A 12,699-nucleotide genomic window follows, 5' to 3' on the forward strand; every position below is an offset into this window, starting at 1 on the left:
ATATTTTGGGTGGGACATCAATTTCAAGGCTTCATTTTAGATTAAAAAAATTGAGAGATATGAAAGATACTGAAGATTTTACATTCATTTTTAAAGTTTTACAAACATTAGATATGCAAAAAAACTTCAGGATCCTGCTTCAAGTTGAATAAACTCCTTATTCAACTTTTACCAATAAGTGAAACAGACATCATTATAGGTCCAGAGACCCTATACTGAAATATCTACTGTCTACTACTACAATAATACCTATTGTTCCTCGTGTAAATTACTTGCTCAGTGGCTTAGATTTTCACATCACTGACACAGTTGTTATACTGCAAATATACTCAATCATTACAAAAATTATTATTACAAGCTGCATTTTTATTTTTTATATTAAAACTTCCATGACAAGTCGACTTTATTGAAGAAGCACAAAACAATACGAGTTTACCAGTGTGCTGTAGAAGAAATAAAAACAGTACAAATAAAACAAAATAAAATGCTAAAAGGTGATATAAATAAAATAAAGTGAAGTTAAAAGCCTGATAAAACATGTGGGTCTTCAATTTAACCAGTTTACAATTTAATTTCTTAAAAGAGATGACTTGGGTTTATTTTTTATTATTTTCTATACCTGTGGTACCACTCGCAGTTTCACGTCTCTCCACAAGATGGCGACCTACGGGCGGAACAGCTGACAGAGCAAGCACGTTCTCTCCGACGTCACTTCCTGCTGCTACTCGTCCTTGCCGTCCTCGCAGTCAGAGATAAACACACATGGCGAAAATGAGCAAAGAGACCAAACAGCGGCTGCAGCAGCTCTTCCAGTGCGGCCAGTTCGTCATCCGATGGGGCTTCATCCCCACCGTGCTCTACCTCGGTCAGTATCCGAACATCAGCCGCGGGGAGACGGCGGGCTGACGAGACGTGCCTCGCTAACGTTAGCCCCGGCTTCCTTAGCCTGTTAGCCATACAGCCATGCTAGTAGCCTGCTACAGTATCTACTGATAATCTGTGGGTGTTTGGTGCTAGATGCTGTGTTAGCATTGATTCCATTTTCATTAGCATGTGTTTATTAGTGCATTTCTGACTCTTTAGTTTTAATAGTCCATCACCCCCCCCCCCCCCTCTGTTAAAGTACTGCAGTGATGATGATGATGATGAAGATGAAAAGCTGCTCAGATGGACGCCATTCACTGTATTTCCCTGGGTGTGTAGAAATCAATGACTCCTCCTCCACTGGTGATGATCAGCAGTGGGTTTTTATGTTAGTTCAGTAGTAGATCCAGGACTTCGCTCAGTTTTGTGCTCAGTCTTGTAAAAGTGTTGATGACCTTGAATAAGTCCTGGATCTTTGCCTTCAGTCCGCTCCTCTGCCTGTGTGCATGTCATTAAGACTGATGTGGGGCTCATGATATCAGAGTGAAAAGATTCTATACTGATATCAGGGACTAAGATTTTTAAAGAGTATTCTTCTAATATTAGGGAGGAAAAATCCGGTATTGCTATTTGGGAGTAAATTCTGCTACTAAGATTTAAGGGTAAAATCTGACAGTAATTTTAGGGAGTTTAAAAATCGTATTAATATTAGGGTAAAACTAAATCATTGTATTAATACGAGAATATGATAATTCTAATATTAGGGAGTAAAAAAATATAGAACTTGGATTAAAAATACAAAAATATTTATGCTTAATATTCAAAAAATATAAACCTTATATTGTATGTGTTGTTTATTCTTTAAAATTAAAGTTTTCATACCCGCAAATATAAATGCCAACAAGGATGTGTCTGTGAAATGCTCACATCGGCTGATTTTTTTATCGTCTGACTCCAACCAATAGTTTCTTCGGGCTCTGGATGCCACATGTCTGGGGCACAGAGTTTGCAGGTTGTGGTTTGAGTGACTGATGGGGAAGTTGAAACCTCTGCCAGTGTGAGCTCAGCCAGTGGAGTCACAGATTGAGAGAAACCTTCTCTGACTTCAGCATCGCGGAAATACCAGCGCTAACGTCACTTTCTTTCCCTTTTCCCTTTTTTCATTGCACTTTTCAACTTGGCAGATTTTTCTTTGATTCAGCGTGTGTTGCCCATGTGTTAACACCATCCAAATAACAATAATAATGATATTGCATTCACCTAATGAAGAGTATGTGTGAAATAGCACTGCAGCAACTGGTCAGTTGAACTGAGCTTTCAGATTAATTCATCAAAAACATCACTCATTAGTTTTCAGTTTTTCTACTGTGAGGATTGGGATGTTTTTACATTTTATCTCAAGTGAACCCTGTCGGGTTTCTTTATTTGTCTTGATTTTCTGGCATTTCTCTCACATCTTTTTCTTAAGAATCGGTTGCATCATGGTTAAATCAGAGGGGGGGGGGGGGGTGTGTGTGTGTGTGTCGGATGTGCTGCTCATGACATTTCAGCTGCAACTTATTTCACACAATGAGATCAGCATGAAGGATTTCACAAGGTTTGAGCAGTATGATGCAATTTTGCTCTTTGATAAAACCGGGGGGGGTATCAAGGGTCAAACTGTACAATCTGCTGTTTAACTGTAATGACTCAGTGGAAAACACACACCTACTTGTGAAGGAAATATTTGCGCACATGTATTTCACAAATTTAATCGTTTTACGTTATTTTACTGTTGTCCTTGACATATTGTACGTGTGTATTTTTGCTCCAAACCAGTGTATCTTCTATAATGAGTCATTCTGAGATGAGTAGACTGTTTTCACTGTGTACACAATGATCACAGTATCCTTATATTTTTCTTATTAATTTTGACTTGCAGGTTTCAAACGTGGAGCAGATCCAGGAATGCCTGAACCCACAGTCTTCAGGTAATAAGTTTTCTTAGCAGTGTAACCTGTCCAGGAACCTCTTAGGTTTTTACTTGAATCGTTTTTGTTCTTTCCTTCTTTTCTAGTTTGCTGTGGGGCTGAGGAGCATCTCCACACAGCCAATCCCTCCTCCTCTTCAAGACCATGTGACCCACCTCAGCGTTGGATTTATTATGGACATTATTTTTCACTTTCCTGTTCACAACTCACCCTCATATCTGATCAGTGATGAACGGACGTCACCTGTGGCCATATTGTGTATGGCTCTGTTATATTGACAGTAAAAGTATGGAAAGTGTTGGCAGCAGAGATGGAATATGGATCAATGACATGGATTCAAAACTGCGTTCCTGAAACAAATTCTGTGTTGCCCAGAATGTCAGTTGATATTGTTTTTGAATGTGCGTCACCAGTGTTTGGATTTATCCATTCCATGTCTGTCCTCTTTTATTTGTAATTTAAAAATGATGAAAATAAATCCTCACTCACACATTGTTCTGTTAATATTGATTGCTGCACGTGTCAGTTTGTCTGAGGGTTTTAAGTTTGGAAATTCCCCGCAAAATTTAGAAATATAAAATTACACTCATGCATCTTAAGAAACTTGCTTCTTCTCTATGCAGATTATGTATCATTTTTTCAACATGTTATTAATATTCATTCAAGTTTGGTAGTTCAGAACTCAGCTTATTGCATTTTAATTGTATGAATGGTGTGTTAAGTTTACACATGAATTATATAATATATGACATAATCGTACGGAATAAAAAGAATACTTGAAAAATAGATGATATAATAATTTAGTTTATTTAATAAATACTGTTAACAATGATGTGTGCCTTAGTTGTCACAATCCAGAAATGAATCATTTTCAACATCATATCAAGTACAAACTGTATTTTCAGCGCCAGTAACTAAATAATAAATAACAATATTCATCAAGTATAAATAGATTAAATAAGTAACATAACAGTGAAACATTAAAAAAACTCAGGGCCACAATATTAAACACATGCGCAGTAGATTGCCGTAGAGCACAAAGTAAATTCCTGCAGACCCACAATTTGTGTGACGATTCTGAGAGGAGACATTTCCCTGAGCTGCTCCTTCATCTCTGATGTTTTCATTAAGATGATCTTTATGTCATTTGGTAAGAGGGATGGATGGGTGGAATAATTCCATCATCCTTTCTCCTCTTCTGTTTGGGCATCTCTCTTTTACGAATTGCCACCTTCCCATTGCGGAGGAAGTTGTGGAGCTGCCGCAGGATGTTGTGCGCCGTCATCTTCCTGTGGAAAGTGCTGGGGTTGTCCATGTCTTGCAGCAGCTGCTGCTCCTGTCTGCTGGTCGGGACGGTCACCTGACCAGGGTTCCTCATCTGTAAGGCAGAAGGGTTAATATACAAGTCAGCAACACCCTGTCATGATAACACACCTACGATGTAATGCAGGAGCGGACAGTTCAAAGGTAGAATAAAATTAAGACATTAATTCAGAAGTAAATTCATGAAATCAACCAGTGAGGGAATGTTACCGAGTACATTTACTCAAATCTTGGAAGTGTTTTCATTTTTAGTATTAGAGTTAGTCCTTCCTCCAGCACTGATCACAGAAAAGAAGAAAAGTGAAACAATACCGCACAGTGAAGTTCAGGGCTCACTCATTGTGTAATAGTTATGTTGATGTCAGACGCACCTTTTCTTTGATGAGGCCGATCAGCGCCCCGCTGTGATATCTGGCGTGCAAGAGGATGGAGCTGCTCGGGTACTCCTTCTCCACGTGCTTAAAAAGAACCATGTAGGTGTGCAGGCCTTCAGCCAACCTTTGGAGACAAGCCTCCTGCAGAGAGGAGGGAAGATCACTGTCAATGCTCAAACAGTCCCCCATCATCCCCTGATGGTTTGACTCAGTGTAACCTTGTGTTACCTTGCTGAAGTTGGCACTGGGGCAGTCTGCTGGCAGTGAGGAGAGTTTGTAGTGGTTCAGAAAACGATATTTCACTTCCTGTTGGAATTCATCCTCAAACTAATGGAGGGGAGGATGATAAGAGAAACATGATGGAGGTCAGGAGTGCAGCTTTCTTTACTCATGTCAGAACACTCAGATGTACCTCCTCTGCAAATGCAACAACACCAGAGCTCAAAGAAATTCCTGGAAGATAAAGAGCTTACCTCTTTCTGGTGGTGAGCGGTTACACCGATGATCAAGTCCCACACCGGTGAGGCGCTTAAAAGGTCAGGGGTCACCTCCTGCTCCTCACCTGAAAAGTCACCTGCAGGACTGTCGGTGGGCTCGTATTCGACTGGAGCTCCGAGAGCGCAGAGCAGCAGAGCCGCCAGCATTGCTGCGGAGGACAAGTCGGCATCTGTGATAGAGGAAGAGCATGAATGAGTGAGTGAATGGAAAGAGGAAGAAATGCAGGAAGAAATGCAGGAAGTGCACGCAGCAGATCTCTTACTGTGTTTGGAGGCCATGTGGTGCTGCTGGGAGGCACTTGTTGAGTTGATGCTCTCAGAGAAAGAAGGAGTTGCCTGTTCTTAGCCACGGGCTGTCATTTTATATTCTGCAGATTGCAGGGATTTCCCAATACAATGTGTCAAGCATCCGGTCCAGCACACGTCAGAAGTAGATGGTTAGTTTAATGAAGATGGAGTTCATCTACAAAATGACCAGAGAGAGCAGGAATTCAAACAAACCCCAACCTATTTCTCCCTGATTAAAATTAAGGGATTTAAGTGATGAATATGTAATTATCATTGTAATAAACCTCTCTCTCTCTCTCTCTCTCTCTCTCACACACACACACAACCTTGTACTTCCATCTTAGTGAGGACATTTATCGACATCCCCTTACCTTAAGCATTACAACTAAACGCCTGACCCTATTCCTAAACCTAACTTAAACCTAAAGTTAAGTCTTAACTCTCAAACAGCCCACATTTAAAGTGGATCAGAAAGTGACTTAACTTACTCAATCGTCTTTGTCCCTTTAGGGGCACGAGGCCTCGACTCTCTGTCTCCAACTTGGTCTGTCCAGCCTCTCCCGGTGTCAGACCCCTCTCTCTCCGCTCGGCCATCACAGTTCGCTGCTATATTGTTTCGGGCCGACCTTGTTTGAGTTTTCACGGTCAGTAAGTGAGGACCGGACCCAAAATGTCCTCACAAAGACATCTGTATGAGTACCCACACACACGCACAAACACAAACACATGCAGTGTCAGCAATGACATAACTCTGGAAAAAAAACAATTTTCAACATAAAGGGAAAATTCACAACAAACACTACATTTACATATATTGTAATTCCAGTGGCGTGTGATGGAGAAGTCTTTGTAGATTGATGAGAAGAAGAAGAAGTGGATTTTCATTTTAGTAACAAATTGGGGGATTATTTTCTCTTGTGTTTCCTTCAGACTTTCCTCCCCAGGAATAGAAACACTGGTGTGTGTATTTTAAGAAGTTCTTCCCCTCTCACGAGCACACAAATAAATACATTCTCATGTCAAACATAAAAACATGTATTTATACAGATGTAATTGTTGCATGTTTTGTGTCAATCAGTGATTTTCTTGTCTCTTCACAGTGATGATCATGTCCCTGTTCTAATCTTATTCAAGATACAGGACTTTTCCATGTGTGAGCTTGATAGATGGATGTAATGAAAAGAGAAATAGATACTGTAGATCATTTTTCATTTACCAAGAAAAGAAAAAGTGCTGAGACTCAATGCATGGGTCAGGGTGGAGTAAGAGTTTTATTTCAAAGTGCTGAGTCATCTGTTGTCGTAACACATCCACTCAAAAATTACAAAATTTTGTCTCTTATATGAGGCTGGCTGATATTATACATTATCTCAAAGGACTGAAAGGTGGAGGTGCATTTACTCACTATGTTCCTTTTTCTCAATAATTTTCTCAAATTTATAATTGTGCACACATTCATGAATGTCTTGGTGACTTTTCCCCTAAAATTCGATTAGTTTGATTAGTTGTCCAGACCTTTATGTTCAAATACCACGCAGCCAAACTAATGAGAATGCCTCAGTCATACTCTGGTTCTGAATATCACAAAATGAATGTGCAATAGTATAAATAGGGGTAATACTGTACCATTTACCACCATGTATCCACTACACCCCCCTCCCCCCTCTTTCCTGGAATCCCCTCCCTGCTGTGAAAGTACTGTACTATCACAGTAACAAGAGATACTGAGAGGCACTTGTGTTGCTCATCACTGACTGACACACAGTGAAGACATCTTGTCTTAAAGAATAACATTTTAATGTGCTTCCTAACATATCCAGATGAGAGTGGGCAGAATGACACACCAATCTGATGTGCTCCCCAACGTGGCTAATTAGGTTTTAAAAAGAGGTGATGTTGGGTTTACATGGTGAATGGACTGAAATTATGAAGTGCTTTTCTAGTCTTATCAAAGCACCTAAACCCAATCACTTGTTCAGTGTTTTGCCCAAGCATTCTTCATTGTGTGGACTGGAGGAGCTTGGGATTGAACCACCAACCTTCTGTTTAGTAGTCAACCCACTCTAGCTCTTGTGCCACAGCTGCCCAGACAGTTACTTCTCATGATTGAGCTGAATCAAATATTTTTGTACTGTTTTGGATATTATCACAAGGTGTAGGGTGAGGGAAGACACACAGTCAAGGGCCAGGGGTCGGAGTTGTACCTGCAGCCTCTACATGCAACCTCCTGCAACATATTTTCGCGAGCTAAAAACAATAATGACCCTTGAGGAAAAGATGTTCGCGAATAATTTCCCAGCCTGCAATGGTATCACATGTGTTCGCTTGAGGGTTGACGGCAGTTGATGGCATTTAGCGGCCTTCCCCTCGGCAGCTAGCCTGAGGCACGGGGCCTTGGCGCACAGCAAAATGGTGGCGGGTAGCTCCCCTCGGCAGCTAGCCTGGAGCTTTTTTTGTGGCCAAATGTTGGTGGCAGGCTGCCTCCCACTGGCAGTTGGCCTGAGGCGACTGTCAGAAAAAAGGATTTATCTGTGATGTGATGATTAAAAACAATCTAAAATATCAAAAAAGTTTAATATCTGAAAGACTTTTGACCCATTCAAAGCCTAAATAGAGTCTCCAGCTGAAGGTATACTGAAATAGTATGAACATTCATTTTAATCAGATAAACAAATCTGATTCGCAGAAAGTATGGAATATATGGGAACACTAATTATACGTCCTAATTGAACTAAATGTATTTGAGAGTAGTTTCCATGTTGAAGCCTGTAAAAAAAACCTAAATGCAGTTTTGGTAATTTTATACTCAAGGAAGAAATTGTGAAGGAAATTAGACTCTATCAAATGTTTTCACAGACATCTTTATAACAGAGAAGACAAATGGAGAGAACACACAATCGAGCACATGCAATATAAATATATCCTGAGAGAGTGAGTGAAACCTGAATTCTCTGAGGGTTTTGTCAAAGTTGCTCAATTTCCTTCTTCTCTTAGTTTCTGTGGTAGAAAAAGTCGGTCCTGGTGTCAAAGGCCTCAAGTCCAGACAGCCTGGAACACGCGGCTGAATGCTGGCACTCATCCGAACAATGTGACTGACATTACAACTCATAGGAGCTAAAACTTCGAAATAAAATTCCTATGCCAATGCACCGCTTTAACTTCAGTTCCTGGCGGCAAAAGAGCTTCATGTCATTGTCAGAAACGTTATTCAGCATATTTTCAGCAACTCGTCCAGGCTTACTCTTTAGTTTTTGTTCCTCTCCTGCTTCCATTGAACTTCTACAGGGTGGGACACAGTTACAGTTGATCTATTTTTACGTGTTTACTCACTGCTTTCACTTCTACAGGAGTTACGTGTATTTGCACGTACATTAAAGTAATCACAAAGCTTCACTTCCCTTTATATTTATATTTACTTGCATCACTTACATTATAGCTCAAACTTCCCATTTGGCTTTTCCCTGTAACCTCCAAGTCCGTTCATTGACAGCCCCGTCTTTATCACACCCTGGAAAGGGTCGAGAGAATCCAGAGTCAGAATGAGTCAGAGCCTCTAGTTAGACTTTCACTATCAATGAAACTCAAATTCATGGAAAATGTGGTTCAGTTTTCTCTACATGAGTTTCATATTCATTCATCTTAAATTAACACAGTGGTGTTATGTTACATTCTTTCCATTTGAGGTTGTGTTGAATCCTGATAATAGTTTATTGATTCTATGAAGAAGCTATATATTAATGTACATGTGCATACAGTGTATAATTCAGTTTAATATTTTGTATGGGAAACATTACATTACAAAGCATCTGTCTGATCATGAGCTGTAGAACTCATATATCACTTGGGCATGAGGAGCAGAGAATTAAACACAAACCCTAATATTCCTTATATCACTGAGAAAAGTTGGTTGATTCTAGTCGAGATAGTGAGTTATAGTAATAACCACATGGGAATGTCTGTTTTTGGCCAACGCAGTAACTTTGACAAAACTTGACAAATTGAGGTACTTTACCATGCTGATGCAGAAAATAAGAAATTCCAAAGTTACCATTAAGCAGTCCTATTCACTGAGGCAATCACAAATGTCTAATACAACCAGAGAATTGATAAATAATATTTATATATTTATAAAAATAACTATACCTCAGTATAATTAACAATTTTATCTCCCAGAATACTGAATTCCCTAACCCATAGAAGAAATAAATACATTTATTCCATTATAACTGTTCTCATGTCAGTTTCACATTCTTGTAATTGGAAGTGGAGTTGGAATATTAACACAAAATTAAGTTTGCAGTTCACTGGGGCTGCTGCTAGATGGCGATCACGCAGCAGCTTTGATGACATGTTCTCTGGAAAGGAAAAGACATCCTGAGGCAGCAGAATGGAAAGACAGTTCAGTGCTTTGCCACCACACCACAGCAATAATACATGACCCTCACGTTGACTGAAAATTGCTCGAGGGCCTCTGTGGGCATGGAAGTATGTGTTTGCGCTTGAGTTTGCTATTATGAGTTTTACTTCAGTCTGCAATGTATGAATTACTGTGTAATGTGTGAAATATTTACCATCTAATGGCTTTTTAATTGCTGTCTGTTAAGAATTTGTGCAAGTTTGGTAGAAAAAGTAAAAAAATCCAAGCTCATGTGTCCTTATAGCTTCTTATTTTAAGGGGACTGTAAGGCCTTGGTGGGGGTATGGGCTGGACTGAGGGCCAATTTGTAGATTACCTTAATAACTCACCTTTTTTATCACCCTATTAGAATACCAAATAATTAAGTACAATTTAGTTTATGTATTTACAGAATTAATAAATGAACCCCTCCTTCCATTATCCATCCTTTGAGGGTTGTGCTGGAGACTGGCACCAAACCCAGATGAAGTTGGGCAAGAGGAGAGATGGGGCCAACATACAGAGAAAAACAAAAATTCATACAATCAAAAATCGTTGAATTTGGATTGTGGGAGAAAGCTGGAGTATTTTTTATTGACAAGTTTTGTATTGTGCAATTATTATTTCATATTGAAATGCGTTCACTATTTTAACAACACCTAAGGACACATACCTAAATGTGTGTCCAGCTTCTAATTTCTCATTCAGTCCTCTCTTCTCTTTTCCTTCCATTCTAGTCCTGCTCTGTTTCTCAACTCCTGCTGTTTTATCATTGCCTTGCTTTCTCATTGCTACCCCCCATCCTCCCCATCCTCCCCTTCCCTGGTGTGCCTTTTTCTCAGGCCTCCTCCTTTCTCCCTTCCTTTGGTGCTTCCCTCCTCTTCCATGGATGAGGAGACTCCATATGAGACTAGAGGAATTGTATCTCTGCTCAGTTTGCCACAGGCTCTCTTCAATATTTAATCAAGAGTGCATTTGTTTGAAGAGAGCTCTGAAAATGTGTGCGAGTGAGTGATAAAGCGAGATGACTGACCAGCGTGTTTGTGAGTGTGAAGGGGCTTTATTTGTATGCAGGAGAGACGCAGAATAGAAAAAAAGATAAATGTGTGTATATTTGCATGTGTGCTGACAGTTTTAGGATGAAAGAATTTCTTCAGACCTATGGTAATTGGTTTACCATCGCTCTTTCTTCCTGTTTGGCCCTCTTGTTCCTCCTTTCCTCATCTCCTTTAATTCTCCTCCCCTCCCCCTATAATCCATTCATTTTGCCTGCACACCATCCTGTCACCCTGCTCTACTGTATATGTATTACTATGTGGGGCTCATTCATTCAAAAACTGTGCTGGATGGGGTTTGTTTGATTTCGCTGTGTGTGCATGTATCAGTGGCTGGACTCAGTGGTCCCCAGAGACAGAGCAGCATATTTCATCATCCTCCAGACACGGCACAAGAAAACCAAAAGCCCCCTTCTCTTCTTTTGCCTCTTCAGCGATTCAGCAAACACTGACTGTTTAACTCGCTTCCTCCTTTTCAGATGGCTGCTCGTGCTTTGAGTCTAAATACAAAGCTTGCTTCATCGTTTGGATTTACTGAGGAGCCATTGAAGTTTAAGGTCGTGTGCTACATGCAAACTCCTCAATGAAGTCCTTCGCATGCTGATTATAATACTTCTCCTGGAGGACACGTCTCCACTTCCTCCCATCATCCAGAAAAGAATACACACGCCTTACCAATCACGAGGCAGACTCAGCTGTCTCAGCTGTCAATCATGACGTCTCAGCCCATTAACATAGCACCAAATAACTAAAACCAAACTTATCAGAAACATGAATACCTAAATATACATCAGAGTGACCTAACTAACACTACAGGAATTTTTTTTTACTGTCCCAGCAGCTAACATTGAGGGTTTATGACCCATACTGCAGCAAGCCACCAGGGGACGATCCAGGTCATTTGGCTTCACTTAAATTACTGCGTGACAGACATTCACAAGCATTGTGTAACTTTGCAGGACGCATATTAAATTGTGCAGTGCCTTTGTTTCTTTTATTGTGTGCAAAATCTTCAAAGAGATCTAGTTTTGCTGTTTTAGTTCATTCACAGCTTCTGTTTCAGCATTGTATCCAAAATCTCAGAAGGCAGCTATCTGAAGGATAATCTGAAAAAGGGAGGCTGACCTCAGACTCTCTGTAACAAGGCCCCAGATGGGCTTTCTAAAACACAAACCAAAAACCTTTCACTCAATGTCAAATGGTTTAGTTGATGTCAAGCTTAATTACGTTATTTGTTATTCTGTATGATAGTTTAGCTAAAATTGCAGCATTTCAAGCTCTCCATAAAGAGTTCATTCACCAGCCATTTACCCTGTCAAGCATGGTACAGTGTTAATATACAGACTTCCATCCTGAATGTGATACTTACATTACTTACTTCATACTGGCAGCAATGAGAGTCTTAATTTATATGAATTGGAGCAGTTTCGGTAATTTCAAATGAGACTTTTCTCCCCTGACTGTGGTGTACAGCCAAAAAAGAAATAATTCCATCCACCAATCAGGATTTGTTATTTTTACATGCTGAAGTACTTCTTGTCAAATCTTTTACTTCATGTTGTGTTGTGGAGGTTCTGTCTACTGCTGTAGGACTATAAATATTGTTTTGAATCAGAGATCTAAAGCCGTTGAAATCAGTGTTAGTCTAGGAAACCTGCAAAGATTGTGCCACCCTTAATTAAATGTATTTCTACTGTCGTGCATCTCAATCTGACAGCTCAAACAAAAAGGAAGTCAACAGCAGCAGCTGCATGGTGTTGACTGAAACAAAGTGATTAAAAGGTCCTTGTTGAGGAGCACTTCCATGCATCTTCATCTCGACTGTGTGAGGAAAATAAACCACAATCGTGTGTCAGTGTTCATCACTGTTCTATTCCCTTGTTAACGTCTGGATTCAGGAGCCCACTCGGCTTTAATGTGTGAATGTATTAA

General features: G+C 40.0%; 2 protein-coding genes across 2 annotated transcripts; one reads left to right on the forward strand and one right to left on the reverse strand.

Annotated features, from left to right (window-relative positions):
* Nucleotides 1–693: 693 nt before the first annotated feature.
* On the forward strand, nt 694–3,324 carry tomm7 (translocase of outer mitochondrial membrane 7 homolog (yeast)). Its single transcript, XM_020090512.2, has 3 exons — nt 694–865; nt 2,786–2,834; nt 2,921–3,324. The coding sequence occupies exons 1-3, from the start codon at nt 763–765 to the stop codon at nt 2,934–2,936; spliced, it is 168 nt and encodes a 55-aa protein (XP_019946071.1). The 5' UTR covers nt 694–762; the 3' UTR covers nt 2,937–3,324.
* A 298-nt stretch (nt 3,325–3,622) lies between these two features.
* On the reverse strand, nt 3,623–5,996 carry il6 (interleukin 6 (interferon, beta 2)). The gene is made up of 6 exons (XM_020090589.2): nt 5,805–5,996; nt 5,292–5,491; nt 5,005–5,198; nt 4,760–4,858; nt 4,529–4,672; nt 3,623–4,212 (listed from the first exon to the last, which is right to left on the reverse strand). The coding sequence occupies exons 2-6, from the start codon at nt 5,305–5,307 to the stop codon at nt 3,973–3,975; spliced, it is 693 nt and encodes a 230-aa protein (XP_019946148.1). The 5' UTR covers nt 5,308–5,491; nt 5,805–5,996; the 3' UTR covers nt 3,623–3,972.
* Between the last annotated feature and the right edge of the window lie 6,703 nt (nt 5,997–12,699).

Source organism: Paralichthys olivaceus, chromosome 20 (genome assembly GCF_024713975.1).
Source record: "Paralichthys olivaceus isolate ysfri-2021 chromosome 20, ASM2471397v2, whole genome shotgun sequence".
NCBI classification, from domain to species: Eukaryota; Metazoa; Chordata; class Actinopteri; order Pleuronectiformes; family Paralichthyidae; genus Paralichthys; species Paralichthys olivaceus.

Bases quoted from the DNA above. Each gene is read 5' to 3' on its own strand.
- tomm7 (XM_020090512.2), top strand. From the start codon at position 763: ATGGCGAAAATGAGCAAAGAGACCAAACAGCGGCTGCAGCAGCTCTTC. The intron at 866-2,785 runs GTCAGTATCCGA...TTTGACTTGCAG, and splicing joins CCCCACCGTGCTCTACCTCG to GTTTCAAACGTGGAGCAGAT.
- il6 (XM_020090589.2), bottom strand. The intron at 4,859-5,004 runs GTAAGCTCTTTA...CCCCTCCATTAG, and splicing joins CCGCTCACCACCAGAAAGAG to TTTGAGGATGAATTCCAACA. The intron at 4,673-4,759 runs GTAACACAAGGT...TCCTCTCTGCAG, and splicing joins CCAGTGCCAACTTCAGCAAG to GAGGCTTGTCTCCAAAGGTT.